The sequence below is a fragment of the Oncorhynchus gorbuscha genome, linkage group LG06 (assembly GCF_021184085.1).
Source record: "Oncorhynchus gorbuscha isolate QuinsamMale2020 ecotype Even-year linkage group LG06, OgorEven_v1.0, whole genome shotgun sequence".
NCBI classification, from domain to species: Eukaryota; Metazoa; Chordata; class Actinopteri; order Salmoniformes; family Salmonidae; genus Oncorhynchus; species Oncorhynchus gorbuscha.
In genome coordinates, this window is record NC_060178.1 from 39,254,751 (window position 1) to 39,277,525 (window position 22,775).

At 44.1% G+C, this 22,775-nt stretch overlaps 1 protein-coding gene across 1 annotated transcript; it reads right to left on the reverse strand.

Moving 5' to 3' along the window:
• Positions 1-258: 258 nt before the first annotated feature.
• Positions 259-9,305, reverse strand: LOC124038673 (protein mono-ADP-ribosyltransferase PARP9-like). Its single transcript, XM_046354767.1, has 6 exons — positions 8,947-9,305; positions 8,052-8,322; positions 7,093-7,262; positions 1,557-1,977; positions 1,295-1,454; positions 259-1,106 (listed from the first exon to the last, which is right to left on the reverse strand). Exons 1-6 carry the CDS (start codon positions 9,303-9,305, stop codon positions 835-837), a joined length of 1,653 nt encoding a protein of 550 aa, XP_046210723.1. The 3' UTR covers positions 259-834.
• Positions 9,306-22,775: the final 13,470 nt, after the last annotated feature.

The following is a 22,775-nucleotide window of genomic DNA, read 5'->3' on the forward strand; positions in this document are numbered from 1 at the left end:
AGCTTGAAGCGTATCCCCAAGAAGATTCGAGGCTGTACATTGCTGCCATAAATCAAATCAAATGTATTTATATAGCCCTTCTTACATCAGCTGATATCTAAAAGTACTGTACAGAAACCCAGCCTAAAACCCCAAACAGCAAGCAATGCAGGTGTAGAAGCACGGTGGCTAGGAAAAACTCCCTAGAAAGGGAGGTGCTTCAACAAAGTAAAGGGTCTGAATACTTATGTAAATGTTATACTTCAGGTCATTATGGGGTATTGTGTGTAGATTGATGAGAAAAACAATTAAATCAATTTTTTAGACTAAGGCTGTAATGTAACAAAATATGGAAAAAGTCAAGGGGTCTGAATACTTTCTGAATATACATTGACTGGATTTAAATGTCAAAACCTCTTTTGCATGGAAGCATTGGCTTCATCTGTACAGAAAGTGTGTTGACTTTCCAACCTGTATCACATGGTTTGCGGTTGCGAGCTGTTGGGTGGGGGAACATGTCATTGAAGAGGAGCGGGACAACATTCCACAATCAACTCTATGCAAAGGAGATATGTCGCGCTGCATGAGGCAGATGGTGGTCACAGCCGATATGGACTGGTTTTCTGATCCATCCCCATACTTTAAGGTATCTGTGACAGATGCATACCTGTATTCCCAGTCATGTGAAATCTGTAGATGATTCGGACCCAATTTATTTATTTAAATTGACTGATTTCCTTATATGAATTGCAACTCAGTCAAATCTTTGAAATTGTTGTGTTTATATTTTTCTTCAGTATACATGCAAACCCCACTGCTAAATTCATAACATACCCATTGAAACTGCAATAGAATTTAGTTGGCTGTAAACTGAAGCCGTAGAGCTTGGTGACCATTGAAAATGACACAGGTGTCTACGCCCCCTTCCACACTGTCATACAGGGTTAGGGGGTCTCCACTGGGGGTCTCCGGTGGTACAATAAGACCTGGTATGCCAATAGTAGACTTCCCTGTCAGCACCTGTGCTGCAAAAAAGTACAGGTACTCTTCATCAGCCAAGCCCCTCCACAGCTTCTCTGTCCCATGCACACTGCTACCGAAGTAGATCCCCTCTCCATGATTTTGCTCTGTGGATGAGAGTATCACATTACAAAATGTAAGAGAAAAAAACACTTGAACAACATTTGAAACAAAAATATTGTGTGATAAGGTTGAATTATGTTTTAGCCGCAAAGTAGCTACAGGCATTTGCCTCAAAAAGCCTTGTGATTAGAAAATGTCATTCAATTTCTAGACCATAGGTGGCTTCTCTTGCCGTCAGGTGGTGCAAACTCCCTCTGGAAGCCCACTCGACTGACCAGGTCACAGTATTGCGCTGGCAGGCGCTGGTACATTCGTTGTGAAGAGGCAGACTGAAACTGTCTCTTCTTTAGCTCAAAGAGATGCTTCAGAGTGCTATTCTCCACCTTCTCAACCTGTAACATAAGATTCAGCCATATTTGATCAGTTATCATGCGGTAAATATCACAGATTGCACCTTTAATGTTAAATCTGTAGTTTATTTTGTTAACACAGACCCTGACAATTTCAAGCCCGGAAAAATCGTCTGAGCTGTTATTCTCTACAGGCGTCCTTGAGAAATTGTTGGACGATTTCAGGCCCATGTCACACTCCTCTTTCTTTGCAAAATCCTCTTGGACTTTGCAGAAAATGGCTTCCGACTCTAACACAGAAGCTCTGACACCCCTAGAAGACCCCTGGATGATCACACCAGCACGGCCATCTTTAAAGAACTCCTCAATGGAAACATTCCACTTGGTTTGAAGGGAAAGCAGCTTGTCAAATTCCCTCTGACCAAAGTGCTGTATGAAACCATTGAGAATGGTGAAGTTCTCAGAGGGCATCATGAAAGCATAAGTGAGCCAACATTTGGCCTCCCTCAATATGTCATTGTGGGCACTGCTGAGCTCGATATACGGTGATGCACCTCCTCTTGGATATCAGCGTTTATTTGTAGCTCTGGACTCATAATGATCAGTTGTGTGCCCAAATCCTTGCAGATTCAAAGACATGAAAGCATACGTTAGCTCAAAAGTTGAAAGAAATGCAGTGGCATGAAAAAGTATGTGAACCCTTTGGAATTACCTGAATTTCTGCATAAACATTAAGTAGGTCATCAAATGTGATCTGATCTTCAACACAAGTCACAACAATAGACAAACAGTGTGCTTAAGACGAATAACACACACATTGTATTTTTCTTGTCTAAATTGAAAACATAATTTAAGATTCACAGTGTAGGTTGGGAAAAGTATGTGACCCCTAGGCATCTCCAAAAGCTAATTAGAGTCACGAGTCAGCTAACCTGGAGTCCAATCAATGAGACTAGATTGGAGATGTTGGTTAGAACTTCCTTGCCCTATATAAAAATAATTTTAAAAAATATATTTTTTGGAGTTTGCTATTCACAAGAAGCATTGCCTGATGTGAACCATGCCTCAAACAAAAATACCTAAGATTAAGAGTTGTTGACTTGCATAAAGCTGGAAAGGGTTCATCAGTCCACGGTAAGACATTGTCTATAAATGGAGAAAGTTCAGCACTGTTGCTACTCTCCCTAGGAGTGGCCGTCCTGCAAAGGTGACTGCAAGAGCACAGCGCAGAATGCTCAATGAGGTTAAGAAGAATCCTAGTGTCAGCTAAAGCCCTACATACATTTCTGTAACATGCCAACATTGATGTTGACGAGTCTACGATATGTAAAACACTAAACAAGAATGGGAGGACACCACGGAAGAAGTCACTGCTTTCCCCAACAACAACAAAAAAAAACATTTCTGCACGTCTGAAGTTTGCAAAAGTTCACCTGGATGTTCCAGCGCTACTGGCAAAATATTCTGTGGACAGATGAAACTACAGTTGAGTTGTTTGGAAGGAACACACAATACTATGTGTGGCGAAAAAAAGGCACAACATACCAACATCAAAACCTCATCCCAACTATAAAGTATGGTGGAGGGAGCATCAAAGTTTGGGGCTGCTTTGCTGCCCCAGGGCCTGGACAGCTTGCTATCATTGCCGGAAAAATCAATTCCCAAGTTTATCAAGAGATTTTGCAGGAGAATGAATTAAAGCGCAACAGAAGTTGGGTGATGCAACAGGACAACGACCCAAAACACAGAAGTAAATCAACAACAGAATGGCTTCAACAGAAGAAAATATGCCTTCTGGAGTGGCCCCGTCAATCCTGACCTCAACCTGCTTGAGATTATGTGGCATGACCTTGAGAACGGTTCACACCTGACATTCAAAGACTATTGCTGAACTGAAACAGTTTTGTAAAGAGGAATGGTCCAAAATTCCACCTGACCATTGTGCAGGACTGATCCGCAACTACAGAAAACATTTGATTGAGGTTATTGCTGCCAAAGGAGGGTCAACCAGTTATTAAATCCAAGGGATCACATACTTTTCCAACCCTGCACTGTGAAGGATTACACAGTGTGTTCAATAAAGACATGAAAAGGTATAATTGTTTGTTATTAGTTTAAGCACATTGTGTGTCTATTGTTGTAAACTGAAACAGATGAAGATGAAGATCAGATCACATTTTATGACCAGTTTATGCAGAAATACAGGTATTTCCAAAGGGTTCACATACAACAAGAAAAGTATGTGTTCTGTTGATAAACACATTATATTAACATACCCCTTAGTCTACTTTTGATCGGGATCTCGCCTTGAGAGGAGGCACTGTTGGAGGGGCAAGAATATTGTGTTGCGCCTTGAAGAGATTTCAGTTGATTTTCAAAAGCCTGTGGAAAAGAGCAGAAATATGTGAGAAACTGGCGGGTTATCGTTTGAGTCTGCTGCAACGGCTGGATAAGAACAAGCCGTTCTCCCTCTGCTCTCATTTCCCCAGACACAAACATTCACAGGTGTTCACTCAGTCACTGTCTCAGGGCACAAGTATCCCCTTCTCCAAACGACATGTATGAATCCGTAACTAGTTATTGTTGTTCCATCTAGTATAATTATACAGACAGACAAAAGTAAGCCTACTAAACAACGCCATGTAGACAGACAAATAACCATATGGCCTCAGCAAAGTTGACAGGGAATGTCAACTTTGCTGAGGCCATATGGTTATATGTCTGTCTACATGGCGTTGTTTAGTAGGCTTACTTTTGTCTGTCTGTATAATTGTTCCATTGCTGATGACAGCTGTCGTTATTTACATTTACATTTAAGTCATTTAGCAGACGCTCTTATCCAGAGCGACTTACAAGTTGTGATCCAAGCCCATGCTTGGAAAATAAAATGAGAACTGTAGATTAATTTGATTGTACAAATGTGGCTTAAGTGTCGGGAGAGAAAAGCTTTGCTCCTCTCGAAAGGGAAACAATTTGGGGCAAGCAAATTAGCCTACCATCATCTAAATCTGTGTCTGTAATAAATGCAGTCGTAGCCAGCCATGCATTAGGCTATTTAATTGCCTATTCCGTTGATGATTTACTTACTTAGTCCTATTAAATTGTGTGCATTTTCATCTGTCAGGATTGTTTAACAATGTGTGTGAATGAGTGAAGGAACATAATGTTAAGGGAATTTTTATCAATGATGACTAATTATGTATACATTTCAATCAGGATGTACTAATCAGAATACAATTATGCTACTGTACATGTATGAATTTTCTCTCTTGCTCCCATTATTGAATATTATTTAGTGAATGTAGTCGGGAGTTTAGTACAATGACAGTCTGTTCCTCAGTACAAATGAATGAACTATCTCCAGATGGCAGGGACGGACTATCTCCAGACTGTCTAGAATGCTTATCTACACTGACTGACCTTGGCTCTAGGCGAGGAGGGAAGGCTTGAGAACTATAGGGCCTTTCTACCAGTGGCAAGAAAAGAACATTTAGAAAACACTGACGTCATTTTCAGTTTATAACCTGTGGTAAAATGTGTATGAACTCAGTACTCTCTTGAATTAAAGGCTGTTACTTGACTTTTAAGACCGGGGCTCTGTCCATTCTTATAAAATAAGGGTCTTACAAACCCTTATGCATTGACAGAGTGTTTACTTTTGATTGGGAATTAAAACAGAGGAATTAAATTCCTTTAACACATAATGATACGCTTTGAGATGCACTCAGTAATAGTAATTGCGCACTTGAGGTATAGGCATTAAAGCACACCTCCAGGTTTTCCGATCACAAGTAAATGTGATTACGAGTATCAGGTGTGATATATAACAGATACAATTACGAGTAGAACGATATCGGCATACACCTACTGGTAACTCTGATACAGTTGAAGCCAGAAGTTGACATCCACTTAGGTTGGAGTCATTAAAACTCATTTTTCAACCACTCCACACATTTCTTGTTAACAAACTATAGTCTTGGCAAGTCGGTTAGGACATCTACTTGTGCATGACACAAGTAATTTTTCCAACAACTGTTTACAGACAGATTTCACTTATAATTTTCCAGAGAGTCAGAAGTTTACATACACTAAGTTGACTGTGCCTTTAAACAGCTTGGAAAATTAAAAAAAATATGTCATGGCTTTAGAAGCTTTTGATAGCCTAATTTACATAATTTGAGTCAATTGGAGGTGTATTTGTGGATATATTTCAAGGCCTTACCTTCAAACTCAATGCCTCTTTGCTTGACATCATGGGAAAATCAAAAGAAATCAGCCAAGACTTTGTAGACCTCCACAAGTCTGGTTCATCCTTGGGAGAAATGTCCAAACGCCTGAAGGTGCCATTATTCATCTGTACAAACAATAGAACGCAAGTATAAACACCATGGGACCACGCAGACGTCATATCGCTCAGGAAGGAGAAGCGTTCCGTCTCCTAGACATGAACGTACTTTGGTGCGAAAAGTGCAAATCAATCCCAGAACAGCAAAGGACCTTGTAAAGATGCTGGAGGAAACAGCTACAAAAGTATCTATATCCACAGTAAAACGAGTCCTATATCGACATAACTTGAAAGGCCGCTCGTCAAGGAAGAAGACACTGCTCCAAAACAGCCATAAAAAAAAGCCAGACTACGGTTTGCAACTGCACATGGGGTCAAAGACTGTAATTTTTGGAGAAATGTTTTCTGGTCTGATGAAACAAAAATAGAACTGTTTGGCCATAAAACCATTGTTATGTTTGAAGGAAAGGAGGCTTGCAAGCTGAAGAACACCATCCCAACCGTGAAGCACGAGGGTGGCAGCATCATGTTGTGGAGGTGCTTTGCTGCAGGAAGGACTGGTGCACATCACATAATAGATGGCATCATGAGGAACTAAAATTATGTGTATATATTGAAGCAACATCTCAAGAAATCAGTCCGGAAGTTAAAGCTTGGTCGCAAATGGATCTTCCAAATGGACAGTGACCCCAAGCATACTTCCAAAGTTGTGGCAAAATGGCTTAAGGACAACAAAGTCACGGTATTGGAGGGGCCATCACAAAGCCCTGACCTCAATCTTATAGAACATTTGTGGGCAGAACTGAAAAAGTGTGTGTGAGCAAGGAGGCCTACAAACCTGAATCAGTTACACCAGCTCTGTCAGGAGGAATGGGCTAAAATTCACCCAACTTATTGTGGGAAGCTTGTGGAAGGCTACCTGAAACATTTGATACAAGTTAAACAATTTAAAGGCAATGCTACCAAATACTAATTGAGTGTATGTAAACTTCTGACCCACTGGGAATGTGATGAAAGAAATAAAAGCTAATCATTCCTCTACTGTTCTGACATTTCACATTCTTAAAATAAAGTGGTGATCCTAACTGACCTAAAACAGGGAGTTCTTACTGGGATTAAATGTCAGGAATTGTGAACAACTGAGTTTAAATGTATTTGGCTAAGGTGTATGTAAACGTCCAACTTTACTGTATATCTGTTCTGGTGTGTCATAGCGAGACAGTAAAGAACTGAAGTCTTGATTTAGAAATACACCATATTCCCAAAATCTTCAGTTTAAAAACTGACAAGTAGCCTAATTAAAATAGCAAAATCCAAAACTTTTACCAGGCCACTAAGGACAAGTATGAAAGTGACTGATACATTATATGTCTCAGTGTCAGATGGAAAGATTACATAAAAATATCCATATTCATTCCATTGTTGTGCTGGGAAAATGTCACTGCTGTGTCCATCATGATCTTTGCAACCTCCTGCTTGCTGAAGCCCAGCACTCCAGTACCAATGGCTGGGAAGGCACTTTTTTGTGCCATGCTCAGACACTTCGAGAAAATGTCACCAAGACTCTGTTAACAGAGGAATACCGAAAGCTTACAAATTACTTGCTTATTCCATGTTATACGTATGGACTGGATATAGTAAATATAGTTCGATATATACTTCTCTTAACATATTGCTTGGAACAATGAGGTAGGCTAACAATTTCATATTTGATCTCATAACAGGTCATTGCAGTGTAGTTGGTTACCTTACTAAGACTTATAGAGCCTTATTTGCACTTACCTTTTCAGACGCTTGACTTTTGTGAGGGCATATAGTGTGATACACATATTTGCATCGTAGTTTGTGCCCCTGGATTTCAATAACATCACCATATTTGTGGTTGTGGATATTACCCCAGTTGACAAATTTAGGTCATTAGAAATTGTGTTCACAATGCTGAGTGTTTGTCAATAAAAGATTAGCAAGAAAGAAAATCAAGTCATCAATTTTGTTTCAGATATTTAGAGATGCCAAAAATGTACCAATTCCACAATCAATATAATTTACCACATTATGCTATGTATCATTCCTATGCTCTATTTTCTATTATTTGACCTGCTCTCTCTCGATGTATCCTTTTTTGATGGTCAGACTGACATTCCCAAGCTGAACCGTGGGTGTTGAAAAGGGTTTGGTGGAGCCTTTCCCGTGGCTCCTTGCAGCTTGACTGTATGAAGCCTTAGGTGGCTGCCCCTGAGCTTCCACTGGTTGACTATGTGAACCCGAGGACCCCAGTATTTGACGGCACGCTCTCTCCATCTCCCTGACCGATGGCTCATCATGATTAACTAGACAAACCTCTAGTGGAGCACCAGAAGCATGGAAGCATGGTACTCTTTCAGGGTTTTAACAATGACGTCTGCACAGAGTGGCAAGGGATAGTTGAAGAGGCCAGAATTTATGGCAGGAATGGCAACTGACTGCAGATTATCTTGCTTGACCACTTTCAGAATGATTAAAACAGCCCTTTGGAGTTGTGGTGTGACATTATCAACTTCAGATTTTCTGTTGTTGTATGGAAGGTTTGGACCCACAGCATGAATGATCTTCCTGCATGGAAGGTATCCAGGTGGGGCGATGTTACTGTAATTTAATTATGCCAATGTGCTTTCATCAATTGAAAGCCCTTAATCTATTTTATGATAATTTGTAAGATTTCTTGTTTGCATAAAATAGACGCAGACCAGTCTTTCAATAATAGGTAATATAATTTATTCTCGGAGCGCGCTACCACTTAAACACGTGCAGCAGTTTATATACAGATCATGCCGTCATTTCACTGCTTTAACAGAATCCCCTCCTCTCGACCGGGACAAAGTAAGGTGAAAAGTTCATTCTAACTTACTAACACACTCCCAGATAACTTTTGACCCCTCAACATTATCGATCACCACTGAACTGACCGTTTTAATTAACAGACAACCTAGGAATGCACTCGCTGCCTTATCTGAAAACCCCAGAGCTAAGTTTCAGTAGGGTTAAACATAGGCTAACGACCTTCTGTGTTTACACAGTCCACAACCCATTTGTTTCTGCCTAGTTGGAATGGTGTTCATTAACTTTTTATTACTCCTTGTCCGTGTCACACAATCCCTTCTTATGAACTCATATTGTCAATCACTTATAAAACAAAGTATAAGTTTACCTAGTTACAATTCTATTTAAAATGAGGATATTGTTTATTCATTTATCCATAATAAATTCAACATGATAGCATCTCCTATTGACAACTTTCCTTTTCTGAAAATGTACTGGTCACTATCTTGCTGGATAGCTGGGCCACCAGCATCGCTAAGCGCTTTTGCGAGACCTCCACAATGCTTTAGCCAGTTGTTGGCAGCATTGACCTCAGCATCAACACGGTGAGAGGTAAGGTCATCCTTCCACACAGACACCTTGAAGCTCTTAGATAGATGTATAGAAAACCTTTCCTCTGGGAAGACAGAGGGCTTCCTCGACTGCCCTGCACAGGTGGCATCTACACCATGGAGCACAGTAGTGCATCCAAACTTGCTTTGCAGGACGTTAGTCAGAGCTGATCCACATTGGCCTAAGATTCTAACCATCTCTTCGTCTAGAGGGATATTTAATGACTTGGCCATGGCTCACACAGCATAGGGAATCCAATGTTAACATGTAAAGAACAAACGTTTGAGTAAGATCATTTTAGCATATTACATTCAGTGATGAAGACCCACTGAGCACACACTGGTTGAATGAACGTCATTTCCACAGAACCAACGTGTAATAGACGTTGAAATTACCTCTGTGCACAGTGCCCTTACAAAAAATGATTGTAGTTTTGCAGTAAAAGTGCAGTATCTGCAGTCAACTGTGGTATTTTGGACGCAATAATTGCAGAATAACTGCAGTGTACTGCAGTTATACTGCACTAACTGCAGTTACAATGCAAAATTACGGCAGTAAAATGTTTTTATTTAGACTCAGCATTTGCTGCATATTTTTTTCCTAAGGGTGTGTACATTTGTTTTTGTATCATTAAGGAGGCTATAATCAAAACTGAAAGTAAACTGACCACGTTAAATAATAATATATATGTATATATATTTAACGTGATCAGTCATGTCAGTTTACATTCAGTTTTGATATATATATATATATATATATATATTTAGTAACGACCCTGGGTTTTACAAGCGCGGATATCGACTGCCGCTTGAGCATGCTTTTGGGGCACCGTCGGGCGCGTTCCTATAAGACGTAGAGTCGCAAGCTAGAGAAGGGACGCGCTCTTTGAAAGGAGGGAGTAGTGTAACATTTGGAGAAGTGTAATAGTCGATAGCGTGCTGGACTTCGGGCTAGAAGGTCGAGGGTTCGAGGCCTGCTCCCTGCCTGTTTCATTACACACACAAAAAGAAAATCAATTTTGAATTGGTTATTGAATTTGAGTGTGGGAAATAAAGTTGTGGCAACGTATCCATTAGCTACTGACTGTTCCAGCTGTACAACAGTGACAGTTTACTTTATTAGGGAAAGTGTGCACTTAGGAATTGTATTCACAGCTGTCTCCAAACTGGCAGCCGGGGGGCTAAAGCTAATCGGGAACGATATCTGTTTTGTAAATTGCCCAGCTAAGTCAGTCTAAAGGAAAGCAACAAATAGGCTAGTCAACCATAAATGCATCCAAAACACACATATCAACTAGCAGGCTAGCCACTAACACAACGTCAGTTGACTTGGGCTAACTTTCAAACGAACTAAATCAAAGTCAGTTTCCAAATGACACGATCACGCCAGAACACTAACTGTTAGTTTGTCACAATACTTTAACAAAATCAATCAAACCAGCAATTAGAGTTGTAAGGAAATTGTGACAGTATTATAGCCTACTCACCTCACAGCAACGAATGTTTTATGGAATTAACAATGGACTAAAAGTCCATTTATACTTGATCAGAAAAATGTGGCCAGAGGCGCTGTATGGATGGTGTGATACAATTTCACCACATCGCCCTGTGCCTGTCAAATGTTGTAACAATAAAGGAAAGCTCTGTAAAGCTTCGCATTGACATGATTGGTTGACAGTAGGTGAGGGCGGGAGGTCCTGTTGACAACTTCTTACACAACAGCTCTGCGATGCTCCGCAAGAAGTACGGATGCCCTGACTTCTACAGAGGACATATTGTTTCGATGTTAAATGACGAGTCATTGATGCTACAAACCAATCTTGTTCAGCACGTTGTAATACATTGTAAAAACGCTGGTGTTGCAGTAATTAAGATTTACCAACAGATGGCATCAACGTGCCATTTTACACGCTTAACATCTTCCATTTATAAAATAGGACAAGAGCTATCAATTCACTAACAAAACAAACCTAACAATAATATCCAACATGAACAGTTTCGTTTTATTTCAGGTATAAAAAAAACACATTTTGATAGTCTCTTCACTTTTCCCATGTCTTTATTATTATTATTATTATTATTTAAATCTCTGTCAACAATCCATAAAAAGAAACCTACAGATTAAGTATTTTAGGTGGCTGGGTCAGCTGCCTGCAGCGTGAAAATACATGGGGCTTTTCTGTGAGGACTACGGGATCACTCGCAGGCGTGTCACCTGACTGTCCGAGAGGAGTATTTGGCGAGGGAGCAGCTGCCCTGTGATCCCCTGGCTCTTCGCCCAGTGCCTCAGGCCCCACGTTACTTGCTGTGGTTCCATCCTTTGCCATAGAACCCCTATGACCATCAGGGTTCTGAGTAGGTGCTGGCTCAGCAACCCAAAGGTCAACCCTGTTACTACGGTACAGTGATCCATTCACTTCGACCAAGTAGGAGCATGGGGCAACTTTTTGCACACAGGATCAGAGTCTCCAGAGGCCTGTCCGGTCCCCTGGTAGCTGCTCCTTCAGCACCGTTCACCCACCCTGAGCTCAGGTAAGTAATTTGCTGATTTGTGTAGATGAACTTGCCTTCAGTGATGAAGCTTATCGAGCATGTCTGTCACCACACAGGGCTCCAGGAGAGAGTTGAATACTGGCAGAGCTGCTTTTAAGCGCCGTGCCATAAGGCGCTGGGCCGGGCTGCTATTCATGCCTTCCATTGGGGGTATTGCGCCACTGCAGGACTGCTTTCCAGGCGTCCTTGCCCTCTCGCAGAGGTTCTTTGCAATTTTGACTGTAGTATTGCTCCGCCTTCCTATTAGCGTTTGGGTGTAGTGGCGATGAGATAGTCAGCCTGGTTGATGTGTTCAACATCCACTTGCTCTGTTTGTAAGCTGTGTGTTGTTCATGCATGGAGCATGTGTGATGCCTGCCTGATGCAGTAGCCCTGCTGAGCGTGTCCCTCACATACATCTCTGGCCCTGAGGTTGTAGTTTTGTAGTGCCAGAAGCATGCTCTGCAGTCGTTTCGGTTCATTCAGGAGAGGCTTGCTGAATATAGCAATAAGGGGCTAGTGATCTGTCTCTGTGGTAATGTTGTTGCGCCCATACAGGTAGTGGTGGAAGCGTTGGCACGCAAACACAATGCTGAGGCACCCCTTCTCTATCTGTGCATAGTTCTGCTCTGTTGGAGTGAGTGCCCTAGAGGTGAATGCCACAGGCTGGCCCTCCTGCATGAGGCAACAGCCCAGTCGATACTGGGTCGAGTCACTCTGAATCGTGACAGGTTTTGACACATCGTAGTATTGCAGTACAGGTGTCTGGGTGACTAGTTGCTTTATTTTCCTCACCGCTACATCATGTTTTGGTAGCCAATGGCAGATGGAGTCCATGAGCCTCCTTAGTGGCTCATACACACCTTGAGAGCCGCGTTAGGAACTTGGCAATGCAGGTGACAATGCCTTCACGTCAGATTGTGTCACGCCTTGGTCATTGTATTTTGTGTTTTTGTTATATGTTTGGGTAGGCCAGGGTGTGACATGGGTTTATATGTTGTATTCGTATTGGGGTTTGTATTATTTGGGATCGCGGCTGATTAGGGGTGTTGTTAGGCTTGGCTGCCTGAGGCGATTCAGAGTCAGAGTCAGGTGCTTGTTGTTGTCTCTGATTGGGAACCGTATTTAGGCAGCCTGACTTTCGCTTTGTATTTTGTGGGTGTTTGTTCCTGTCTCTGTGTAGTGTTCACCAGATAGGCTGTAATAGGTTTCACGTTCGTTTGTTGCTCGGGACTGAGGGGCAGCTCGGGACTGAGGTAGCTCGGGACTGAGGTAGCTCGGGACTGAGGGGCAGCTCGGGACTGAGGGGCAGCTCGGGACTGAGGGGCAGCTCGAGACTGAGGGGCAGCCCGGAACTGAGGGGCAGCCCTGAACCGAGGGTCAGCCCGGAACTGAGGGGAAGCTCAGTACTGAGAGAAAGCCCAGTACTGAGAGGAAGCCCAGTACTGAGAGGAAGCCCAGTACTGAGATGAAGCTCAGGTAGGTAGTAGGCTCCAGTAGATCCTGGCTGGCTGGCGGATCTGGAAGATTCAGGTTGACTAGCAGATCTGGAAGAGACTGGTTGACTGGCAGATCTAGAAGATCATGGCTGACTGGCGGATCTAGCTGCTCTATGCAGACTGACAGCTCCTTGCAGACTGACAGCTCTGGCAGCTCCATGCAGGCTGACAGCTCCTTGCAGACTGGCAGCTCTTTGCAGACTGACAGCTCTTTGCAGACTGACAGCTCTGGCTGCTTCATGCAGACTGACAGCTCTGGCTGCTTCGAACAGACTGACAGCTTTGACTGCTCCATGCAGGCTGACAGCACCCTGCAGACTGGCAGCTCCTTGCAGACTGACAGCTCCTTGCAGACTGGCAGCTCCTTGCAGACTGGCTGCTCTTTGCAGACTGACAGCTCTGGCTGCGTCATGCAGACTGACAGCTCTGACTGCTCCATGCAGGCTGACAGCACCCTGCAGACTGGCAGCTCTTTGCAGACTGACAGCTCTGGCTGCTTCATGCAGACTGACAGCTCTGGTTGCTTCATGCAGACTGACAGCACCTTGCAGACTGACAGCTCCCTGCAGACTGGCAGCTCAGGCTGCTCCGAACAGGCAGGAGGCTCCGGCAGCGCTGTAGAGGAAGGCTCTGATAGCGCTGAACAGGCGGGAGACTCCGACAGCGCAGGAGGGAAGGAAAGCTCTGATAGCGCTGAACAGACAGGAGACTCCGGTAGCGCTGGAGAGGAGAAAGGCTCCGACAGCGCTGGAGAGGCGGGATACTCCGACAGCGCAGGAGGGAAGGAAGGCTCTGGCTGTGCTGAACAGGCGAGGCGCACAGAAGGCCTGGTGCGTGGTGCTGGAACTGGTGCTACAGGATCGAGGACACGCACAGGAAGCCTGGTGCGGGGAGCTGCTACCGGAGGACTGGTGTGTGGTGGTGGCTCTGGATAGACCGGACCGTGCAGGCGCACTGGAGCTCTTGAGCACCGAGCCTGCCCAAGCTTACCTGGCTCGATGCCCACTCTAGCCCGGCCAATACGAAGGGCTGGTATGTGCCGCACCGGGCTATGCACACGCACTGGAAACACCGTGCGCTCCATAGCATAACACGGTGCCTGCCCGGTCTCTCTAGCCCAACGGTGAGCACAGGGAGTTTGCGCAGGTCTCCTACCTGGCATAGCCATACTCCCTTTTAGCCCCCTCCCAATAATTTTTTGGGGCTGCTTTTCGGGCTTCCAACCGTGTCGCCGTGCTGCCTCCTCATACCAGCGCCTCTCCGCTTTAGCCCCCTCTATTTCTTCCTTGGGACGGCGATATTCTCCAGGCTGAGCCCAGGGTCCTTTTCCGTCTAATTCCTCCTCCCATGCCAATTCTCCAAGTGGTGCAGCCTCTCCCACTGCAACTGCTCTTCACGATTAACAGGGAGAGTTGGCTCAGGTCTGACTCCTGACTCAGCCACTCTCTCTCTGAGCCCTCCCCCAATAAATATTTGGGGGTTACTTTCGGTTTTCGCTCTGCGCCGCCGTGTTTTTCTTTTCGACTCCATTCGCCTATAGCCCTCTTCGCACTGCTCTAGCGAATCCCAGGCGGGCTCCTGCACTCTCTCTGGGTCGGCCGCCCACCTGTCTATTTCTTCCCACGTCGTATACTCCATGCCATTGCTGTCCATAACGTCCTCCTTTTTCTGCTCCTGCTGTCGCTGCCTGTAACCACGCCACTCGGTCCGTGTGTGGTGGGTGATTCTGTAACGGCGTTCTTCGTTTGTAGAAAGAGAGTCGGACCGAAATGCAGCGTGGTGGTTACTCATGACTTTAATGAAGAAAGTGACACATGAAATAACTTCTACAAATACAAAACAAACAGAACGTGAAATCTAATTACAGCCTATCTGGTGAAACTACACAGAGACAGGAACAATCACCCACGAAATACAAAGCGAAACCAGGCTACCTAAATACAGTTCCCAATCAGAGACAATGAGAATCACCTGACTCTGATTGAGAACCGCCTCAGGCAGCCAAGCCCATACAAACACCCCTACTCAGCCGCAATCCCAATAATACAAAAACCCCAATACAAAATACAACAACATAAACCCATGTCACACCCTGACCTGACCCAATAATTAAAGAAAACACAAAATACTAAGACCAAGGTGTGACAATAATGTAATGTGAACGTCACAAAGCCCGGTTGAGATGTTTAGGATCAATGCATATCCATAGCTTATCTGGTTTGTTGACGATAAACATATTTACTTATCCAGTCTGTAGGCTCTGTGATGAATGTGATGTGCCCTTCTGCTTCGTATTTGTCCAGCTGAGCCTTCAGAGCTGATTTCATGGCCACTGGTACATTGTGGGGTGCACACTGGACAGGCTGGATTGCTGTGTCCAACTCAAAGTGGACTTCGCTGGGAACTAACTGGACCGGTGCGTTGAAGAAATCATGGTATTTAGGTCCACAGACGACGCAATCACAACCACACTGCACACTGCCCTAACTCATCTGGACAAGAGGATACCTATGTGAGAATGCTGTTCATCGACTACAGCTCAGCTTTTAACACCATAGTACCCTCAAAACTCGTCATCAAGCTTGAGACCCTAGGTAACAACATCTCCACCCCGGTGATCCTCAACACTAGTGCCCCACAAGGGTGCGTTCTGAGCCCTCTCCTGTACTCCCTGTTCACCCACGACTGCGTGGCCATGTACGCCTCCAACTCAATCATCAAGTTTGCGGAAGACACTACAGTGGTAGGCTTGATTACCAACAAAGACGAGATGGCCTACAGGGAGGAGATGAGGGCCCTCAGAGTGTGGTGTCGGGAAAACAACCTCACACTCAACGTGGACTTCAGGAAACAGCAGAGGGAGCACCCCCCTATCCACATCGACAGGACAGTAGTGGAGAGGGTAGTAAGTTTTAAGTTCCTCGGCGTACACATCACGGACACACTGAATTGGTCCAACGACACAGATAGCGTTGTGAAGAAGGCGCAGTAGCGCCTCCTCAACCTCAGGAGGCTGAAGAAATGTGGCTTATCACCAAAAGCACTCACAAACTTCTACAGATGCACAATCAAGAGCATCCGGGCTGTATCACCGCCTGGTACGGCAACTGCTCCGCCCACAACCGTAAGGCTCTCCAGAGGGTAGTGAGATCTGCACAACGCATCACCGGGGGCAAACTACCTGCCCTCCAGGACACCTACACCACCCGATGTCACAGGAAGGCCATAAAGATCATCAAGGACAACAACCACCCGAGCCACTGCCTGTTCACCCCGCTATCATCCAGAAGGCGAGGTCAATACAGGTGCATCAAAGCAGGGGCCGAGAGACTGAAAAACAGCTTCTATCTCAAGGCCATCAGACTGTTAAACAGCCACCACTAATATTGAGTGGCTGCTGCCAACATACTGACTCAACTCCAGCCACTTTAATAAGGGAAATTGATGGAAATTGATGTAAAAAATGTATAACTAGCCACTTTAAACAATGCCACTTAATATAATGTTTACATACCCTACATTACTCATCTCATATGTATATGTATATGCTGTACTCTATATCATCTACTGCATCTTGCCATCTTTATGTAATACATGTATCACTAGCCACTTTAAACTATGCCATGTTATGTTTACATACCTTACATTACTCATCTCATATGTATATATTGTACTCTATACCATCTACTGCATCTTGCCTATGCCGTTCTGTACCATCACTCATTCATATATCTTTATGTACATATTCTTTATCCCTTTACACTTGTGTGTACGACTGGTCAGAATGATCCGTTCTTTACTGTGTGTAAGGTTGTAGTTGTGGAATTGTTAGCGTAGATTACTCGTTGGTTATTACTGCATTGTCGGAACTAGAAGCACAAGCATTTTGCTACACTCGCATTAACATCTGCTAACCACGTGTATGTGACAAATCAAATTTGATTTGAAGATCGTACTTTTTGGAGAAATGTCCTCTGGTCTGAGAAATAAAAATAGAACTGTTTGGCCATAATGACCATCGTTATGTTTGGAGGAAAAAGGGGGAGGCTTGCAAGCGGAAGAATACCATCCCAACCGTGAAGCACAGGGGTGGCAGTATCATGTTGTGGAGGGGTGCTTTGCTGCAGGAGGGACTGGTGCACATCACAAACTAGATGGCATCATGAGGAACTCAAATTATGTGGATATATTGAAGAAACATCTCAAGAAATCCGTCAGGAAGTTAAAGCTTGGTCGCAAATGGATCTTCAAAATGGACAATGACCTCAAGCATACTTCCAAAGTTGTGGCAAAATGGCTTAAGGATAACAAAGTCAAGGTATTGGTGTGGCCATCACAAAGCCCTGACCACAATCCCATAGAAATGTTGTGGGCAGAACTGAAAAAGCGTGTGCGAGCAAGGAGGCCTACAAACCTGGCTCAGTTACACCAGCTCTGTCAGGAGGAATGGGTCAAAATTCACCCAAGTTATTGTGGGAAGCTTGTGGAAGGCTACACGAAACGTTTAACCCAAGTTAAACGATATAAAGCCAATGCTACCAAATATTAATTGAGTGTATGTAAACTTCTGGCTCACTGGGAATGTGATGAAAGGCATAAAAGCTTAAATAAATATTCTGACATTTCACATTCTTAAAATAAAGTGGTGATCCTAACTGACCTAAGACAGGGAATTTTTACTATGATTAAATGTCAGGAATTGTGAAAAACTGAGTGTAAATGTAGTTGGCTAAGGTGTATGTCAACTTCCGACTTCAACTGTATATACAGTTTTTTCTGTACTATTCTTCTGTATCTTTGTCCGTTCTGCACTGACATCTCTCATCCATATGTATATAGTCTTAATTTATTCCTACTTAGATTTGTGTGTATTGGGTATATGTTGTGTAATTTGTTAGATATTACTTGTTAGACATTACTGCACTGTCAGAGCTAAATACACAATAATTTCGCTACTCCCGTAATAACATCTGCTAATCACGTGAATGTGACCAATAAAATTTGATTTGATCATCATCACTGAAAAGGTTTTCATCCTGGAGGAGACAGTGGAGACTGGGCAGGAGTCAGAGGAGGTAGCTACATGGAAACCCATGTTATTTCTCAGCTGTTTTTCATTTCAAGCCAACTTCTGTCATTCCTGAGGGGATAGAAATTTGGATAGAAAATGGACAATATACAGTGATTCTTGAAGAATATACTGGAGCAGTAGCCTCATCATGATCTTTGTACAACTGGCTTATTTTTTTTCTAGCAACAGGAAAGAATGGTTAGGTGCCAGATTGTCCTTGTGCTGAGGTGGAGAAGAGGTCCACCGGGACCATCACTACAGAGCTGGAGCTAGACTGCGCTCATGACCGTCTGTATACAGTATGACCAAGCCACAGATCATGGAGGAGCTGATTGAGAGATAGAGTGAGACGAGTCAAGACCAGGACCAGGACTCACTGTATGGGCCTGAGAGAAGATTTCCCTCTAGTGGTGTGGGGGCTGTGCTTTGGCAAAGTGGGTGGGGTTATATCCTTCCTGTTTGGCCCTGTCCGGGGGTGTCCTCGGATGGGGCCACAGTGTCTCCTGACCCCTCCTGTCTCAGCCTCCAGTATTTATGCTGCAGTAGTTTATGTGTCGGGGGGCTAGGGTCAGTTTGTTTATCTGGAGTACTTCTCCTGTCCTATTCGGTGTCCTGTGTGAATCTAAGTGTGCGTTCTCTAATTCTCTCCTTCTCTCTTTCTTTCTCTCTCTCGGAGGACCTGAGCCCTAGGACCATGCCCCAGGACTACCTGACATGATGACTCCTTGCTGTCCCCAGTCCACCTGGCCATGCTGCTGCTCCAGTTTCAACTGGCATGGGCCCTAGGACCATGTCCCAGGACTACCTGACATGAGGACTCCTTGCTGTCCCCAGTCCACCTGGCCATGCTCCTGCTCCAGTTTCAACTGTTCTGCCTTACTATTATTCAACCATGCTGGTCATTTATGAACATTTGAACATCTTGGCCACGTTCTGTTATAATCTCCACCCGGCACAGCCAGAAGAGGACTGGCCACCCCACATATGCTCTCTCTAATTCTCTCTTTCTTTCTCTCTCTCGGAGGACCTGAGCCCTAGGACCGTGCCCCAGGACTACCTGACATGATGGCTCCTTGCTGTCCCCAGTCCACCTGACTGTGCTGCTGCTCCAGTTTCAACTGTTCTGCCTTATTATTATTTGACCATGCTGGTCATTTATGAACATTTGAACATCTTGGTCATGTTATGTTATAATCTCTACCCGGCACAGCCAGAAGAGGACTGGCCACCCCACATAGCCCGGTTCCTCTCTAGGTTTCTTCCTAGGTTTTGGCCTTTCTAGGGAGTTTTTCCTAGCCACCGTGCTTTTACACCTGCATTGTTTGCTGTTTGGGGTTTTAGGCTGGGTTTCTGTACAGCACTTTGAGATATCAGCTGATGTACGAAGGGCTATATAAATAAATTTGATTTGATTTTTGATTTGAGAGAAGCAGCTCAGAATCACAATCTTCTCAGTGCGAGCCAGGAGATTCTATTGACGAGTGTGTGCAAAATAAATTGTCTTCGATAGCAAGCTGAAGGACATGTTCAATGTCTGCCATGAGCCAGGATATGGAGCAGATGTCATCAGTTCATCCCAGAAATGAAGTAGTTTTGCCATCACCATGGAGACCGAGTGTGTTGTGGGCCACAGGAGGAAGTGGGAGTTCCAGACCAGAGTGGAAAAGTTGTTTGCATCAGACATCTTCCTCACTGGTGGCTCCCACGCCACATTTGTGGAAACTTGCCCCATCCACAGCCTGTTGCCCATTTCATCGTGACAGTTCACCAACATACAGCACCAGCGTGCCAGAGGTTAAACACAATATGACCCAGCAAATAGAAGCCATTCTGTCTTCAATTAGTGACAGTCCACTGAATTTAGTTCATATATTTTTGTCTTAATTATTTTATTTTATTATTATTAATAAAATGTTTAGGGGGAAGATCAGCTTTAATACTGCAGATAGATTGTAGCTTCAATCAATGTAATTGTCTGCATAATTTCCAATCCCCCATATATTTTTGGATAAGTTTGAGAAACAGATGCCTGGCAGCTTCATTAAACAGTACCCGTAAAACACCAGTAACAACGTCAACAGCGAAGAGGCGACTCCGGGATGCTGGCATTCTATCAATCAATCAATCAATAAGTCAATCAAATTGATTTATAAAGCCCTTTTTACATCAGCCTATGTCACAAAGTGCTGTACAGAAACCGAGCCTAAAACCCCAAACAGCAAGCAATGCAATTGTAGAAGCACGGTGGCTAGGAAAAATCTAGGAAGAAACCTAGAGAGGAACCAGGCTCTGAGTTGTGGCCAGTGATCTTCTGGCTGTACCGGGTGGAGATTATAACAGAACATGGCCAAGATGTTCAAATGTTCATAGATGACCAGCAGGGTCAGATAATAATAATCACAGTGGTTGTAGAGGGTGCAACAGGTCAGCACCTCAAGAGTAAATGTCAGTTGTCTTTTCATAGCCGATCATTCAAAGTTGGAGACAGCAGGTGTGGTAGAGAGAGAGTCCAAAACAACAGTTCCGGGACAAGGTGGCACGTCTAGTGAACAGTCCAGGCTTCCATAGCCGCAGGCAGACCAGTTCAAACTGGAGCAGCATCACGACCAGGTGGACTGGGGACAGCAAGGAGTCATCAGGCCAGGTAATCCTGAGGCATGGTCCTAGGGCTCAGGTCCTCCGAGAGAAGAGAGGGGGAAAGAGAGAGAGAGAGAATTAGAGGGAGCATAAAAAAACTCACACAGGACACCGGATAAGACATGAGAAGTACTTCAGATATTACAGACTGACCCTAGCCCCCCTACACATAAACTATTGCAGCATAAATACCGGAGGCTGGGACAGGAGGGGTCGGGAAACACTGTGGCCCTGTCCGACGATGCCCCCGGACAGGGCCAAACAGGCAGGACATAACCCCATCCACTTTTCCAAGGCACAGCCCCCACACCACTAGAGGGATATCTTCAACCACCAACTTACTACTCTGAGACAAGGCCGAGTATAGCCCACGAAGACCTCCCCCACGGCACGAACCTGAGTTGAGTTGCAATGAAAAATACATATCTCAGACTGGCCAATAAAAATAAAAGACTAAGATGGGTTAAAGAACACAGACACTGGACAGAGGAACTCTGCCTAGAAGGCCAGCATCCCGGAGTCGCCTCTTCACTGTTGACGTGGAGACTGGTGTTTTGCAGGTACTATTTGATGAAGCTGCCAGTTGATGACTTGTGAGGTGTCTGTTTCTCAAACTAGACACTCTAATGTACTTGTCCTCTTGCTCAGTTTTGCACCGGGGCCTCCCACTCCTCTTTCTATTCTGGTTAGTTACCTCTGCTGCAGAGGATAAGTTCATTGGAGTTAACACTGTAGGGCTGACTTCAAGTAATAGACATCTCAACATCAACTGTTCAGAGACTTTGTGAATCAGGCCTTCATTGTCAAATTACTGCAGAGAATCCACTACTAAAGGACACCAATAATAAGAAGAGACTTGCTTGGGCCAAGAAACATGAGCAATGGACATTAGACTGGTGGGAATCTGTCCTTTGGTCTGATGAGTACAAATGTTTGCGTTTTGGTTCCAGCTGCCGTGTCTTTGTGAGAGGCAGAGTAGGTGAATGAATGATCTCTACATGTGTGGTTCCCACCGTGAAGCATGAAGGAGTAAGTGTGATGGTGTGGGGGTGTTTTGCTGGTGACACTGTCAGTGATTTATTTAGAATTCAAGGCACACTTAACCAGCATGGCTACCACAGCATTCTGCAGTGATACGCCATCCCATCTGGTTTGTGCATATTGGGACTATCATTTGTTTTTCAACAGGACAATGACCCAACACACCTCCAGGATGTGTAAGGGCTATTTGATCAAGAAGGAGTGTGATGGAGTGCTGCATCAGATGACTTGGCCTCCACAATCACCTGACCTCAACCCAATTGAGATGCTTTGGGATGAGTTGGACCGCAGAGTGAAGGAAAAGCAGCCAACAATTCCAGGTGAAGCTGGTTGAGAGAATGCCAAGAGTGTGCAAAGCCACCATCAAGGCAAAAAGTGGCTACTTTGAAGAATCTAAAACACTTTTTTTTGGTTACTACATGATTCCATATGTGTTATTTCATCGTTTTGATGTCGTCACTTTTAGAAAATAGTCAAAATAAAGAAAAACCCTTGAATGTGTAGGTGCGTCCAAACTTTTGACTGGTACTGTACATATTATTAATATTTAATTCAGTGTTTGAAATTACGACCCCATCCTCTGTAGCCTATTCCAGCAGGCTAATGGGAAACACTAGCACTTCTTACCTTGAAATCGCCAAATTATGCATGTTGAATAAATTAATCTGTTAATTTGATCTAAGCAAGCTGATGAGTGGTTTAGTTTACATGTACTGTAGACTATCTGAAATAAATGTAGGGCTATAGGCTACCTACATCTACACTACATGACTAAAAGTATGAGGACACCTGCTTGCCGAACATCTCAATCCAAAATCATGGGCATTAATATGGAGTTGGTCCTCCTTTGCTGCTATAACTGCCTCCACTCTTCTAGGAAGGCTTTCC

Bases quoted from the DNA above. Each gene is read 5' to 3' on its own strand.
- LOC124038673 (XM_046354767.1), bottom strand. From the start codon at position 9,305: ATGGTTAGAATCTTAGGCCAATGTGGATCAGCTCTGACTAACGTCCTG. The intron at 1,455-1,556 runs GTCTGTGTTAAC...CTTATGTTACAG, and splicing joins CCGGGCTTGAAATTGTCAGG to GTTGAGAAGGTGGAGAATAG. The intron at 1,107-1,294 runs GCAAGAGAAGCC...TCTCATCCACAG, and splicing joins GGAGTTTGCACCACCTGACG to AGCAAAATCATGGAGAGGGG.